The sequence below is a fragment of the Gossypium arboreum genome, chromosome 7 (assembly GCF_025698485.1).
Source record: "Gossypium arboreum isolate Shixiya-1 chromosome 7, ASM2569848v2, whole genome shotgun sequence".
Lineage (NCBI taxonomy): Eukaryota > Viridiplantae > Streptophyta > Magnoliopsida > Malvales > Malvaceae > Gossypium > Gossypium arboreum.
Window position 1 is genome coordinate 82,936,049 of NC_069076.1, and position 15,836 is coordinate 82,951,884.

Genomic DNA, 15,836 nt, shown 5'->3' on the forward strand with positions numbered 1-15,836 from the left:
TAAATCTCATTATTACTCTTGTTGAAATGACCTATTTTGTTGTTTAAAAAATTAAATTTTATAATTAAAATGTTGTAAAAAATATGAGATCAATGATTAAGTGCACACCCCAAAGTTCAAACCCTTTTTATGGAATTTTTTTACTTTGTACAAAAAATAATTAATTTTAAATAAAAAACATTTTAAAAATGATTTAATTTAGATTTGGCTGACCCGAAAAATGAATCAAACTATCCAGGCTGTTGGGATAAGTGGACCTAGAACACGTCTACTAGTTACTACTAGTTAGTAGCTTAGAATAAATTTATAAATTTGGCATAGCTCGTCACTAACTTGTTTATTACTCCCCCATCTCACTCACCTTCTCTCTCTCAAATCTAACTTGGTTCCCCTTCTCATTTCCCACAGTAGCGTTAGCCTGCCTTGACCCACAGAGATGGCAACTAAGCAGAGGGTAACAATTGTTGTTGCCACCATCTTTGTGCTAACATTCTGCAGGGTGGCGACGGGACAGGAACCGGATGCGGTGGGGTTGGGGTTGGGACCATCAGCGGAGGCACCGACGGCGGATTGTTTTACGAACTTGTTGAACTTATCGGATTGCTTGACGTTCGTGGAGGCAGGGAGCAATCTAACGAAGCCGGGGAAGGCATGCTGTCCGGAGCTGGCGGGGTTAGTGGAAAGGAGTCCACAATGTTTGTGCAATTTATTGGGTAAAAACGCAACCGCAGTGGTTGGGATGGACATTGATATGAAGAGAGCTCTGAATCTTCCCACGGTTTGTAATGTTTCCACTCCTCCTGTGACTCTCTGTTCAGGTATTTCATTTGTTCCTCTTTACCTTTTCCTTTTAGATCTGGTGAAGAATCCTAATTATCTGTCTACTTGATTCACAATATATGTGATTTTCAATTTCAAATTTCAAAAAACAACGTTTAGATTAGTTTTGAATAATTAATTATACTACAAACATGAAAAACTAAAGGATTGAACTCGGAGTCTACCTAATCTATTCATCTGCGGACACTGGAAATATATATAATATTGATACGTTAGTTGGTAAAATTTCAAAAATTCTTAAATATATAGTTAAAAAAATCATTTTCAAGTAAATAAAAATAATTAATGGCTCTTATATAATATTTTAAAAATAAAATTCTGCATAAGTTATTTCGTTTTAAATAATGAAAATTACAAATTGAAACTTTCAATTTAATTTGGATAATCATAATTTTTAAATTTAAAATTTAAAATCGGCAAATATCATAATTCAAATTAATTTTCGATTTTTCTAAGCAGTAATTACCATGAAATAGCATAAGAAAAGTATGTTATTCATTTAAATTTTGTGCATTAGATTTCCATTTTAATATAAATTTAATTTAATTTGAGTAGCATAAGAAATAAGTGTTCATCATTTTCTCTAGCCAAAAGAATAAAGTGTTAATCATTGTCCATTAACGCTAGATTACAGGGCTTGGTAGGGTCCACGGTTTCTAAATTTTAATACTTCTTTCAAAAAAATTTTTTTTAGTCGGTCATTTTAAATTATTAGTATTATCATTTCAACATAAGATATATTCGTATTTGGCTAAGTTTTCATCAAAATATCCTTACTAAACCTTATTTGTTGATCTTAATTTAATTCTTATTATTTTACTTTTTCAATCAAACAGTACACTTATGTTAATTACTAAGTAAATAGTAAATAATTTTATGTATAATTTAGATATTTTAATTAATTGTTTTGATTTTTTTTTTACTTATGCTTCTTTATTTGGTTCATTAATTATTTAATATCGGTTAAAATTGGGATTCGTAAAAACTGATCGTATTTATTATTTTTGGCATAATATATTAAATTTTTCAACTCATAAATAAAAGGTTAATACGTTTCAGTTTACTCAAACTTATATCTTCTTATATTTATATTTACTGTGTCTTATAAAATTTAATTTTCTAAGAGTTTTAAAAATTTAAATCTACATAGTGAAAGCCCTTTGGTATCTTGAATGAATGCCTTTTGCTAAAGAGAAAGTTGTCATTAAAAGCACTTATTAAAATTAATCATGTTACTATTTATACAATTATTATTCTATTATTAAATACAGCAGTTAATAATTAATTTAATAATTTTAATCTATTAAATTGTAACTTGTTCAATATGATGACCTAAAATTATATTGAAGTTATTGATTAAGTTTTAACTCGATTGGCATAGTTTTATTATCAATACAAAAGATTATTTTTTATTTATGAGTTGAAAAGAGATTATGAATAATTCTAAACATTCTATAAAAAATAGATATGATCAAAACTTATAATACTATTTTTAAAAAAATTTAGAAGTTGATTGTTGCTTAGTATTATTTTTATCAATGAAATCAAGAGTATTAATACAAATTTAAAGAAAATTTAGGAGCATTTTTTCAAAATCATTAAAAACGTATTAGAAAATTAAATATACCTGTTGCCTGGTTCTCGGTTAGCTCTCACCTCACTTTACGTGCACTGCCTTCATTAAAAAAAAGACTTCATATGCACAATTTTCTTTTAAATATTAATAATTGGGGTAGGCTTTATTTATTATAATTCTGATGGTGAGATTTTAGTAGAAAAGAATGGTAAAGGATATTAAATTAAAACAATAAATTATTAAAAATATATTTAAATTAAAAAAACATATTATATTTATATTAAACAATTATCTTAAATAATAATGATAAAAACAAGAATCCTCCAGTTCTCTACCCAAGGTTCAGTCCAGTCATAGGACCCTTAAGTTAGGGTTGGTAAAAATGATTTAACCAATTCATTTGGGTAAGATTATGGTTAACTTAATTTTCAGTTTAAGGTTTCAATTACAATGGTTTTGTTGGTCGGTTATGATTATTAAAATTAACTACCTAATCAAATGGTTTAATATATTATTTTTAATTTATATTTATAATATATAATAGTCTTAAGGCACATTTTAGTTTCTGAAGTGTACTCCTTTTTTTTATTTTAGTCTTTAAATTTTTTTGGCCCACTTTAATTTCTAATATTATCAAATATTTTAGTTTAGTCCATAATATTATATATTTTCGATTCAGTATTTTGGACATTAAAAAGAATCAGCCAACCAATCATATATTGTCACATGTTATTATAATAATGTCATTATTATGTCATCTTCTAAAAAACCTTTAAAATCTTTAAAAATATAAAAATATAAAAATACAAAAATATAAAATTATTAAAAAATTACAAAAGATGTTTAAAAATTTTAAAAATTATTAAAATAATTAGAAAATAGAAAATCTATAAAATTACAAAAGAAAATTATAAAAATATTTTAAAAACTAAAATTTACTAATTTTTTTAAAAATAGAAATTTTAATATTTTTAAAATTTTATAAATCATATTTATTAGGGCTTGAACATGAGATCGTTGTCATTTAGAAGGATATTACCTACAATAGTTATTTTATAATTTAATCAATCGAAATTATAATCGATAGATTTTTTAAGTGATAAATTTGGATAAAGTTTTATATTTTAAATTCCTTAAATAATGAAAAATAATTTTATTTTTTATGATTTGGCGTTATTAATTACTACATTTGCAGTTCCATTAAAAATTAATGGACAATGTCAATCAAAGGGTTGATTTGATCGATTTTGTAAGTCCAAAAGCTAAAAAAAAAAATTGAGAGGGGTTTAATTAATTAAATTTTTTTAATTTTCGTGGGCCTTTTATATCATTAAGTCATTTTTTTTCCATGCATAATTGAGTAGAAGATGCCCTATAATTATCCATATTATATCTATACGATAAATAAATATTTTGATTGAATTGGTGTCATCCAAAATTAAGTGCCAATTCAATTATTAAATTGCTAAAAAATTCTTATTTTGACAAAGCAATGATTAATACTTTAAGGGTACTTTTGTCTTTTTATATAACATCTAGAGGGAAAAAAATGCTTACAATGAAATTTTAACCCAAAACACCAAACATACACTTTCAATTTTTCCATTTCAACTAAAACAATTTTTAATTCATATAGCATATATGTTGTTATTATTAGTTTCAAATATTATATTTCATTATTTATTATATGTTTGTTTATAAGAGCACCCATGTGATCTAAATACGTAGTGTCTACATACATACGCGTGTAATAGAATTTTTAATATTAATAATATTGTTAATTGAGTTTATGTCACAAGTTAACTCAACACCAACTCAAGATTGATGGCAACACAATGATAAAAAAATTATACTCATTTAGTATTCTTAATCTAATATATTTATGTATTCAAATTTCATTTTACTTACAATTTAATCTATTTTTTTCATGTTTTAATATCGTATATATTTAATGTGTTATTATTAATTAGTTTCAAATAATTCGTTTCATTATTTATTGTATGTTATTTTCAAATACACTTTTCTATTCTAAAATACGTAGTTTGCACACGTATACGTGTGTGATAAAATTTCTAGTTATTATTTATGTTTGTGATTGAGTTGATATCACGAGTCAACTCAACACCAACTTAGTTAAGGAAATTATAAAAATACCCTTTTACGTATACAGTAAATTGTGTTCATACGAGAGTATTTTTATCCTTTTATATTTTTTAATAAAATCGGTAAAAAATTACATATAATAAGATTTGAATCATACCACCATCATTTATAATTTTTTTCCGTTACCACTTCAACTAAGGTTTTATTTCAATATTTTTATATGTTTTAGTATTAATACACAGTTTTTCGCATGCATTTTTATATATATTATTGAAAATATCGTTGATTAAGTTGGTGTCACAAGTGAACTCGATATAGCTCAAGAAAATGACAATACCATGATAAATATTTGGAGTGTATTTAATATTTTAATTTGATATATTTGTCTATTTAAATATTCTTAAACTAATTTTTATTTTAATTTCGTATATATTACGGATGCATTATTATTATTATTAGTTTTAAAATTTATATTTTATTATTTATTGTATATTATTTTAAATACATACTTGTATTCTAATTGCTCGATTTCCATATACATATATGTATGATAAATATTTTAGTATTATTTTAATTATATATATTTTATTTCTTTTCATATATCTAACTTTGTATAAGACATGATGTAAAATTTGCTTGAAACATATATGAAAATGACACGAATTTAAACGTCATGTTAACTATTGTATCTGTTTTTTTTTTGCTGTATAATCCTGTTTAGATTAGTTTTAATTATATTCTATACTAATAAGAACATACTTCCTAATTATTTCTCTGCTTTTTTGCAGTCATCAATCGTGCCCCAGTTGCAGGTCCACCACAAAGCGAAGAATCTGTGTCACCAGGTAACTTGAATTTTAATTTCTTTCATTTCATTCTTACTTTAAATTTTTGTTTCACAGAAAGCTTATTTTATGTCAAAAAGATTTAAGCATGAACATGAATTGAAATCTATACTCGTTAATCAAAATTGTCACCAGATAAGAAATTTATATGTTAAATTAAAGCTTATGGCTAATAAGGTCTGGAATTCCGAGGTTTCAAAACATCAAATTTCACCCTAGGTCATCAATTATGATCATAAATAAAATTTATGAGATTCATCCTTTTATAGTAATTTTTCATCCATCATGTAAACCTAACCCTAAATATGGTTTTAATTATAATTTTTCTTTTTTCGTGTTTCGAGTTTACATTATTAAATAACTGAGCTTTTCTTCTTTTTTCAGGTGGCAGCCCTTCAAATGGAAACAGAAATGGAGCAGTCATTGGCTTGGCATTCGCTACTGCCATTTTGCACACACTTTTTGGGATCTATTAATTTCTTTTCCCCATTACTAATCATGTACTACATTATTTTAACATCCAAATATTCTGTGTGTCCTATGTATGCCTTTGTTTCTCTGGTAATGGGGGTAAAATACAATACAATACAATACAACAGATGAAACAAAGAAAAACAGCAAATCCATAAGGGACAAAAAATATGGTTCTGATTGCAGCATATACATATGGAGTTCCGTATTTTCAATTTTCCTTTAACTTGGACTGCTATCTACTGCCATTGGTATATGGCTGATGTGCATGAGTTTTTCAGGAAAATTACACCAATTCTCAGCTAATTCCAGGGATACAGAACAATGGGTTTCCCTAACAAAGGAACTTGAATCTATAGTGGTCTGTGAGAAATGGTGAAGATGAGTGAGGAGGGTCAAGTGGGAGGGGACACTGAAGAGTAAACCAGACCACGGATTGTAGTTGGACGGCAAATGTTGGAGAGGAGTTGTTGACCGGACCATGTTGACTCGGCAAGCAATGAGTTTACTTTGGGTGTTGGGTTATAGAGATCCCACCACACATTTGCTGAAACAGTGTTGCAGGCTATATCTGAAGTCACGCACCCAATCTCTGCACCATACAAACCAAGCCCACAGCATGCATTCTTTGCATCCTCAAATCCTGTTTTTTTTGTCACACATTTTAAGTAAGATTTCTGTTCATGTGATTGCAAAATTTTTTTAGGTTTTTTTATGTTACTCTTCGGGACTCTTCATTTTTCTTGAAGTAGTCGTGTTGTTAATTCGAATATAAACAACCCCTTTTTGTATCCCTTTAACAGTTTTATAAAAGACAAAATGGAAGGATTCATACCGAAGAATTGTGGATAAGTTATGATCTTCTTGACTCCTTGGTAAAGATCACAAAAGACGAGATGTGCATCAGGCAACTCTTCATTGAGCCTAACAATGCTCTTTTCTAGCAGTACATTATACCTCAAAATCACTTCATTTATCATCTCAACGCAGCCTGTTGCATCATCAATGTGCCATTGGAACAGTAAACTTGGAGCACATCCCAAAGGCAGTATCCCCATTAATACAACTTTTCTCACATTCATATCATACAGGTTCATCACTGCATGTACCATTTGGTTAACTAAAATTTCAGCAAATTGAGGGCCATTGTATTCAGCCATTACACCTGAGAAATTGCGGAGAAAGAGATCTATGTAGTCATCTTTGCCGAATGCGAGGTAAAAAAGGGAGGATCTGATGAAATGGCGAGAGCTTTCATGGCCGAGTTGTAGTTCCAATAGTTGAACCGTCTCGAATACTTGCCTTAGCTGGTGGTTAAGAGACTGGTGGCTAAGGCTAGTGGGGCTAAGGATTGTTGCGTGGGCTGCACCGTAGTTCACACCGTTTAGCAAGCCATCGATGGTTCCGTTCTGGGCGTAGAATGGCTCGGCGTATGGTAAACCCATTTTCTTAGCTGCATGCATTGGCCATGAAAATCATCAATTTATTTTAAGTGCATTGCAATTTTCAAGAAGAGAATTCTGGAACAAGATTGAAAGCGGAAAATGCAAATTGTAAAGAAACCAAGAAGCATATGCAAATTAAACATATATTTTCCAGGAAAAAGAAAGCAAGAAACAAAACGAACACCACAAATGCATATATGAAAGAAAATAGGGGAGAAAGAGGCAAGTGGTTACCAAGAAGATAGGGAAGAAGGATGGAATTGGAACCGTTACAAGGAAGTAAAGAAAGATTTAAATGGATGATAGGGTAAAAGAGAGTGTTGGAGCCACAATCCACAGAAGAATCACCCAACAGGTACATAGCAGACACATTCCGATTTGTTTTCCCAGGAACCATTGCTAGGTTGGTGATGCCCATTGAAACAAGTGCAACCAAAAACAAAGCAAATCCTTCCATCGTCCTTCTTTTGATCTTAGGGTTCCTGCTCCATGTGGAATTTCTTTGTTTCTTTTGCTTCTGTTTCAATGCAAAGGACTCAGGTACCGTTGTATAGATTTATAGGGGAAATAGATGCCGAATGAAGTATGAACACAAAAGAGAAGAAAGCCCGGGCTTCGGTTTGGGCTTTCAACAACTTCTTAATTAGATTTAAAACCCGATGTCCATCAATTTTTAATAATTAATTATTTTTGCAATTCTAGTTTTTGTCATTATTTAACAATATTTATTATATTTGTAATTAATATAAATATAATAAGTTGAAAATGAATAAGTGATCATAATTTAGGAGCCTTCTTCTCATTTACAAATATAAGGGAAGACCAATTGAAATATCAAAATATAATGTACTCCTTCAATGTCTTCAAACATTCTCTCCTTGAATATCATCAAAGTCTTAACATTCATGCATCGTATCTTTTTCTTTTTCTCTTTGGGTGTATCATCATTCATTACAACTCCTTTGTCCTTTATCTTGTCATAACTTTTAATCAAACTTTCTGATCAACTTCTTAAACATTCTATTAAAGTTTTACCTTTTAACTCAATAAGATCAATTGCTCCAGGTCGTTCATTGTAGTTTCACTCTCAATTGCAACTAGAATTACAACATATAGCACAATGATTTTATCATCTTTTATCTTTTTTTTTCTATGTCTCATTGAGATTGATCTCAAATGTTTTCAATGAACTTAGTCATTAATTTTCATATTATCACTATCATTTGCCTCCTTCATAGCGGTCATCTTGATTGCAAAATTTTCATGCAAAGATCGAAGCACTTTCCTCACCTACTTCAAATTTGAATATTCTTCACTCAATGCAAATGCTTGATTTGTGATATTACATAGCTATGCATAGAACTTAGACAAGGTTTCAATGTATTGCATCCACAAGGTCTCAAACATTGTAGTCAACATCCAAAGTTTGGACCACTTCACATTATTATTTCTTTCATGAGTTGTTTCTGATATAGTCTGAGCCTATTTAATAAATGGTAAACTTAGAGATGTGTCAGAGGTCATAGAAGTATAATGTAATGGCCTAAATTCAAAGTTATCAGAACAGTAGTTTCGTAACCACAAATTCGATTTAAAGAGAAATTTATTTCAATATTTTTGCATGAAAATTGATATGATAGGAAAATCGTATGAAAATATTGATAGAAAAATTTTACCGATTTAGTGGTTAGTTAGAAAAAGAAATTATTAAAGAAATTGGGTAAAAACAAGGTATCGGGACCTCTATCTCGTAAAACCAAGTCGAAAATAATTTTATAAATATTTATGAAATGTTAGTAATGTGGTATTAAAATTTCTTTAGGAAATTTTAATGTTTGGGTAGTCAATTAAATGAAAAGGACTAAATTATAATAGGTGTAAAAGTTGCTAGAATGATTAAATAGCTTAAGAGTCTAATGAGAAAGGATTTAAAAGGAAATTAGACCCAAAAGTTATTTGGGCTGGACGGCGAGGGTATGAAATCAGCAGAAAAATTAATAAATTAAGGGTAAAATTGGAATATTGCAAAATTAACTAAATAAAGCTAAGACTAAATAGGAAATATCTAGATTTCTCTTCATTTCTCTTCAATTCCAGCAGCTAAAAACGCCATAGGAGGATTCTATAAGCTGGTATTTCATAATTTTTGCACCAAGTGAGTTAATCCTTGCCTTTTTCTTGTAATTTTTGTGTTTCTAAGACTTTTACAACTAGGTCCTACTATTAAATTCATTAGTTTTTGATTTCATGGATGAAATTGAAAGTCACCATGGTTGAGTGCTGTAATTTTATGATGAAATAGAATGAAATTAAAGCTTTAATTTGTTTATGAGATGATATTATTAGGTAATTTCAATAAAAATTGATTTTTAGGACCGAATTGTGAAAATGCTTGGAATTAAAGTCTATTGCTGAAATTATGATTCCTAAAGGTTTTAAAATAGTTTAAGGTGATAGAATAAAATGTTAATTGAGAAAAATAAGCTCAATTGAGAGGCTAATTGAACAGGGACGAAATTATCATTTATTAAAAGCTTAGGGGAAAAATGGTAATAAACAGCTTGAACAAAAACAGTTTGGACAGCAGCAGTAGACTAACTTTGAAAAAATCACCATAAATTGTAGAAATCGAATTGGAAGATGAAAAAAATATGGAATTAAAGCTTATTGAGTCTAGTTTCTCATAGAAGAAATAGCGTAAGCAATGGATTTGTAAATTTTGAGATATAATGAATTTTGTGAGACAAGATCAGAATGAATTCGGGTTTCCCTGTTCTGACTTTGAAAAATCATAAAAAATTGAAGAAAAACAATTAGGGGCTTAAATTTATATGTCTAGAATTCTTAATGAGTATATTTTTAAGAGAAATGAACGAGAACATCATTTAAATTCTGTATGAAGAGATAATTAATTTTTAGTGAAGAAGGGTCAGAACTGTCAACAGCAGAACAGGGGTGACTTTAAAGAATAAACTGTACTGATTGGCTAAACCAAAAATTCTAAAAATTTTATGGTAAGAAGATATGTGAGTCTCGTTTCAGGGAAAATTATCAAATCCTAATTTGGAGTTCTGTAGCTCAAGATAAAAATAATTTAGTGACTATAACTCAAGTAGACAGCTTTGAATGAACTATAAATAATAGTTGAATTATAGAGAATGTTGCATATGAACATGAAATGTATTAAATTGATAATTAGATTTATTTATTTAGATCCAGAAGATTCAAATACGAAGCTAGATCGAGGAAAGGAAAAAGTTCGGGATTAGTAGATTTTTTTTTTTACAAACAAGTATCAAGGGGAAGAAATTTCGGTTGAATGAAAGGAAAATTTGATGGATCTCTAAAAAGGAATTGACGGTAAAAAGGATCAAGCCCAGACGGGTGATCCTAACCTGATATAGCCCTCCCGAAGAATATGTGGAAAATGGATTTAGCCCGGACGGGTAATCTGAATTAGGGTCTGAATTTAGCCTGGACTGGTAATTCAGATCCAAGCTCATTAGAGTAATTGTCGTTGCAAGGGATTTAGCCTGGACTAGTAATCCCGACAATACTCTATAAGTTTATATTGCAGGGGATTTAGCCTGGACTGGTAATCCCACTGCAAGGTTGAGGTTCGCGGGAGTGTGCTCTCTGAGATGGAAATGTGCGCACATGAATATGAATTGACGGACCTAAAATTGTACACTAAAAGTGTATGTAACGCCCCGTACCCGAGACCGTTTCCGGAGTCGGACACGAGGTGTTAACGGACTTAATTCATTTATTTATACAGTTCATTTTAAAATTTCCAGACAAGCTGGCTAACTGCGTCACTATCACCTTAAAAATCATATCTCGAGCTCCAAAACTCGAAAACTGATTCCATAAATTTTCCCTGAAACTAGACTCATATATTGATCTACAAATTTTTTTCTAGAATTTTTGGTCGGGCCAATTAGTACAGTTTATTAGTTAAAATCTCCCCTGTTACAGGGTTGTACTACTCTGACCTTCATGCATTACGACTTAGATATATCCCTTTACAGGGATTCAATACTTATGCCGTTTGTTTCTAATGAAACTAGACTCAAAAAGGAATCTGTACATATAAAGCATGACTTCTAATTATTTCTGGTTAATTTATGGTAAATTTCCAAAGTCAGAACAGGGGATCCAGTAACCGTTCTGGCACTGTTTCACGAAAACTTAAACATCTCATAAAATACGGCTCATATGATCGTTTCGTTACTTTCATATGAAAATATACTCATCAAGGTTCAATTACATAATTTATTAACTAATTAATTCCATTTATACTATTTTTAGTGATTTTTCAAATTCACTTTACTGCTGCTGTCAGCATCTATTTTTAAGGTAGGCTTTACCTATTTCATGGTTTTCCATGGATCAACTAGCCATATGTCATCCAAAGCACCAAAATGATCGTGATTAACCATTCCAATGGCTAATCATTACCAAGCATTTCCATACCATTCAATGAACAATATACAAAATGATTATAATGCTATGCTCAAAATATATATATAAGCCATTTTCGCATGGCTATCTAAATACATACATTACCAAAAGTACTTGACTAACAACAAAAGGGCAGTCCTATACATGCCATTATCAAGGTTCAACCAAAAGAGTACCAAAAGGGCTTTGATAGTGTGGGCGACTTCGACCTTGACACTCCCGAGTCCGATAGCTGACGAACCAAAATCTATAAAACAGAGAATCAAAGAAACGGAATAAGCATTTAATGCTTAGTAAGTTTGAGTAATGAAATCATGCACAACTGAAGTATAGCATTCATATGACTAAACGAATAATTTCATATACACATATTCTCAAAATCACACCTACTTCACATTTCCAACCCTTATATTCATACATAAGGAATCAACTTGGCTAAAGGCCGGAAGCTTGTTAATCGATTGAGCGAATACTATTTTAAAAGGGATCAACTATTCCAATGCATATACGAAACATACCTCATCGTTTGGATTTTTACGAGCGTATTAATTGAAATTATTACAGCAAGTTCGCTCACTTCCAAACCCAAGTACCTTCGGGATTTAGCCGGATATAGCAACTCGCACAAATGCCTTCGGGTCTTATCCCGGATATAGTCAATAGCACAAATGCCTTCGGGACTTGGCCCGGATATAGTCACTAGCACAAATGCCTTCGGGACTTAGCCCGGATATAGTCAATAGCACAAATGCCTTCGGGACTTAGCCCGGATATAGTCACTAGCACAAATGCCTTCGGGACTTAGCCCGGATATAGTCACTAGCACAAATGCCTTCGGGACTTAGCCCGGATATCATTCGAATAATCATGCACATATATCAATAAATCATGACACATCCATATTTCATTTTCATTACTAAAGCTCAAACACAAGACACTTATCAAACTTACCAATTTTGGCTCAATAGCCACATACAAGGAACATGATTTTGATTGGCTTTATAACATGATCTCTATACACATTCGGCTACCCGTCATAGGTATAAACTAATCACCTCAAAATATCATTCAAGTAGAATCATTATATCTCCATTTATTCGTTATGCTTATATGTCATGACTTAATCAAATCATAAACTAAGTTTCATTACTCGAAGACTTACCTCGGATGTTGTCGAACGACCTCAACGGCTATTCAATTACTTTTTCCTTTCCTTTATCGGATTTAGTTCCCCTTTGCTCTTGAGCTTAATTTAACAAATAAATTGATTTAATCATTTCGAACATCAAAGAGAAATTCAAGGTACTTAGCCTATATATATATTAGGCATTGGAGTCATATATATATGAAATCATGAATCAAATTCAACATATTAGCCAATGTTCTCCTTTAGCCGATTATCTAAGTCAAGATAAAGCCATCAATATGCTTACCTATAGCCGAACGTACAACATCAATCTATGTATTCATTCATGTGGCCGAATATGCATGTCTATGTTGAGGCCGATTATATACTTAATACATTCTACAAATATGGTTACTTGTATTGACTAAATACCATTTTGTTTCAAGTTCAAAACTCGGCTAATACACATATATACACTAGTAATCAAATACTAACATTTGCACTTCACCTTAGTAGCTAGCTTAGCAAACCTTAATTTAACATATAATTGTTCATAACACAATTAAAGCATCCTCTTCATTCCATCAATTCAAAACACATACATTACTCAATAATATTCAAAATCATATTCGGCCTTAGCACACACTTGTTAGCCGATTTTTCTCCATTTAGCAACTAATGCACACATGTGCTCATTTGTTAGACTCTACTTCACCTAACTACCATTTCTCATCCAAACAACATGAACAACAACTATTTCTTGAACATTATCTCATGACCGATTACTCATGTTACCAACAAGATCCAAAATTTGGACATGGGCTAACTAAGGGACTTAGTAACTAGCTTAATACATTCAACAATTTCATAAGCTACCATGAATTACATACCTTATTCAAGACTAGAAGGAGTGGCCGAATATTTGCTTCCCCTTCCCCTTTCTTCTTAGCATTTTTGGCCAAGGATGTTAAAAGATGAACACTTTTTTTTTCTTTTCTTTGTTTTATTCACTTAATTAGTTTAACACCCTTTTTCTTTATTTTTTATGCCATTAATACATTACTTTATTGTTATTACCCATCACATTTTGTCTATCCTCATTGTCATGGCCGGCCACTACTATCAAAGTGGGGAAATTGACATGCAAGTCCACCCTTTTGATTACATGCACTAATAGATCCTTATAGATTCACCTATCACATTTCAAAAGTGTCACACATAAGTCCTATTAACTAAATTCACATGCAATTAAATAAATCGAAGCTTAAAACTTTCACACACTCATATTCACATATTTTAGACAATAAATATTATACTCAAATACTTTGGTGACTCGGTTTAGCGGTCCCGAAACCACTTTTTGACTAGGGTCAATTTAGGGCTGTCACAGTGTACCTCTGAAAATCCATCGAAATTCCGAGAAATTTAACAGGATAAATATGGAAAAATAACAAGGAAATGGAAATCATGGTATTGATGAGCTCATCAATCATGGTATATATTATTGGTACATGGAAATTATTGTACTAACTTGAATGTTGAGTTTGTGCATATTAGGGTAATAATGCATTGAATGGATATATGGATGTTTATTGTATTGTATTGAAAATATTAGGTAAGTATAATTCTTATTACATGAGCTTACTAAGCACAAAGTGCTTATCCCGTTTCCTTTTTCCCTGTTTTGTAGTGTTAAGAGCTCAGAGGTCAGATTTAGTCGGAGACACATCACACTATCAACCTCAGGATTTCGGTATATAAAGAAACTTTATTTTGGAAATCAATGGCATGTATAAGCTAATAAAGTAAATGATTCGGTGAAATGAATGTAGAGTTAGCCATTGGTATGGTTAACAAACCTGGTTTTGGGTATGTGATGACGTTATTTTATAAATATGCATGAAATTATCTTGAAAATATGTTGAATTGGATTGGTTGATGTGGATTGTTTTTGGTTTAAAATTTAAGGGAATGTTAGATATCTGTAAAAGGATTATATTGAGTTTTCCTAAAAAAAAAAAAATTAATTCGTAAAACTCCGGTAATACCTCGTACCCTATTCCGGCAATGAATACGGGTAGGGGGTATTACACATAATTCATAAAAAAATTGCATTGGAGGCTTTGAGTTTGCATTAGTCAAAATTTCTTCATCATCAGTTCAAGTTACTTTAAGTTTAGGAGTCTTCATAGTATTTAGATCAATTGTTGAGGATTCTCAACCAATTAGAATTAGGTGCCAAAATTTTTCTTCCATGTGCTTGATAAGAGCCTTCATCCTTACCTTCCAATAAGTATAATTTGTATCGCCCAACATATGTGTCTCGAGATTGGTGTTTCCTCTATCTCAATAGCAAATCAATGACAAGATCTTCACTTAGTGCGTTGAGTGTCTAGCTTTGGTATCAATCATAAGTTTGTTGATTTTGCCTTCTAAAATTTTTTTTGGTTGCAATTGAACTTACTATTAATTATAAAATAGGAGATGAACACCAAAGTTTGGTTACGTAGTTCAAAAACATCCTACGTTTGTGTCGAGCTGGTAAATCAGGCTCGAGCAAAAAAGCCCGCCTATACTGATTCGAGCCCATAACAATTCGAATAAGAGAAAGCTCGAGTCTGAAAAATTTGAGCCTAAAAAGCCTGAGCCCGAGAAAGCCTAAGGCTGTAAGAAAGCCTGACCTGAGTTGGCCCGTTTGTCACCTCTACATTTGTGAGGCCTTATTGAAAGAGTAATTTACTATGAATTAACAAGTACAAGACAAAATTTAAATCCAACTCACTTACCTAATTGCAACCTCACTCCTATCCTTAATCCGGATCACTTTCCCCACTAATATCTTCCCTTTGAAAGCTTAGTTCTCAACTAAACAACAAGAACAATTTACTTACAACAATTTTTGTCACTGAAATATGTTCCTTATATAAACAAGATAATTGCTCTCTTAATCTCGAGAAATTATTAGG

The 15,836-nt window shown here is 30.8% G+C and overlaps 2 protein-coding genes and 1 long non-coding RNA gene across 3 annotated transcripts; 2 read left to right on the top strand and 1 right to left on the bottom strand.

Annotated features, from left to right (window-relative positions):
• Nucleotides 1-264: 264 nt before the first annotated feature.
• On the top strand, nt 265-6,025 carry LOC108470483 (non-specific lipid transfer protein GPI-anchored 12-like). The gene is made up of 3 exons (XM_017771811.2): nt 265-818; nt 5,308-5,364; nt 5,749-6,025. Exons 1-3 carry the CDS (start codon nt 437-439, stop codon nt 5,838-5,840), a joined length of 531 nt encoding a protein of 176 aa, XP_017627300.1. The 5' UTR covers nt 265-436; the 3' UTR covers nt 5,841-6,025.
• On the bottom strand, nt 5,924-7,837 carry LOC108470474 (GDSL esterase/lipase At1g71250-like). The gene is made up of 3 exons (XM_017771800.2): nt 7,515-7,837; nt 6,671-7,288; nt 5,924-6,478 (listed from the first exon to the last, which is right to left on the bottom strand). Exons 1-3 carry the CDS (start codon nt 7,735-7,737, stop codon nt 6,231-6,233), a joined length of 1,089 nt encoding a protein of 362 aa, XP_017627289.1. The 5' UTR covers nt 7,738-7,837; the 3' UTR covers nt 5,924-6,230.
• A 1,509-nt stretch (nt 7,838-9,346) lies between these two features.
• LOC128295268 (uncharacterized) lies at nt 9,347-14,787 on the top strand. The gene is made up of 2 exons (XR_008285615.1): nt 9,347-9,435; nt 14,561-14,787. It is a non-coding gene; the product is annotated as an uncharacterized LOC128295268 (long non-coding RNA).
• The last annotated feature ends 1,049 nt before the right edge of the window (nt 14,788-15,836 follow it).

Coding starts and splice junctions, on each gene's coding strand:
- LOC108470483 (XM_017771811.2), top strand. CDS start 437: ATGGCAACTAAGCAGAGGGTAACAATTGTTGTTGCCACCATCTTTGTG. Junction 819..5,307: donor TCCTGTGACTCTCTGTTCAG/GTATTTCATTTG, acceptor GCTTTTTTGCAG/TCATCAATCGTGCCCCAGTT. Junction 5,365..5,748: donor CGAAGAATCTGTGTCACCAG/GTAACTTGAATT, acceptor TTCTTTTTTCAG/GTGGCAGCCCTTCAAATGGA.
- LOC108470474 (XM_017771800.2), bottom strand. CDS start 7,737: ATGGAAGGATTTGCTTTGTTTTTGGTTGCACTTGTTTCAATGGGCATC. Junction 7,289..7,514: donor CCTTCTTCCCTATCTTCTTG/GTAACCACTTGC, acceptor CAATGCATGCAG/CTAAGAAAATGGGTTTACCA. Junction 6,479..6,670: donor AACTTATCCACAATTCTTCG/GTATGAATCCTT, acceptor CAAAAAAAACAG/GATTTGAGGATGCAAAGAAT.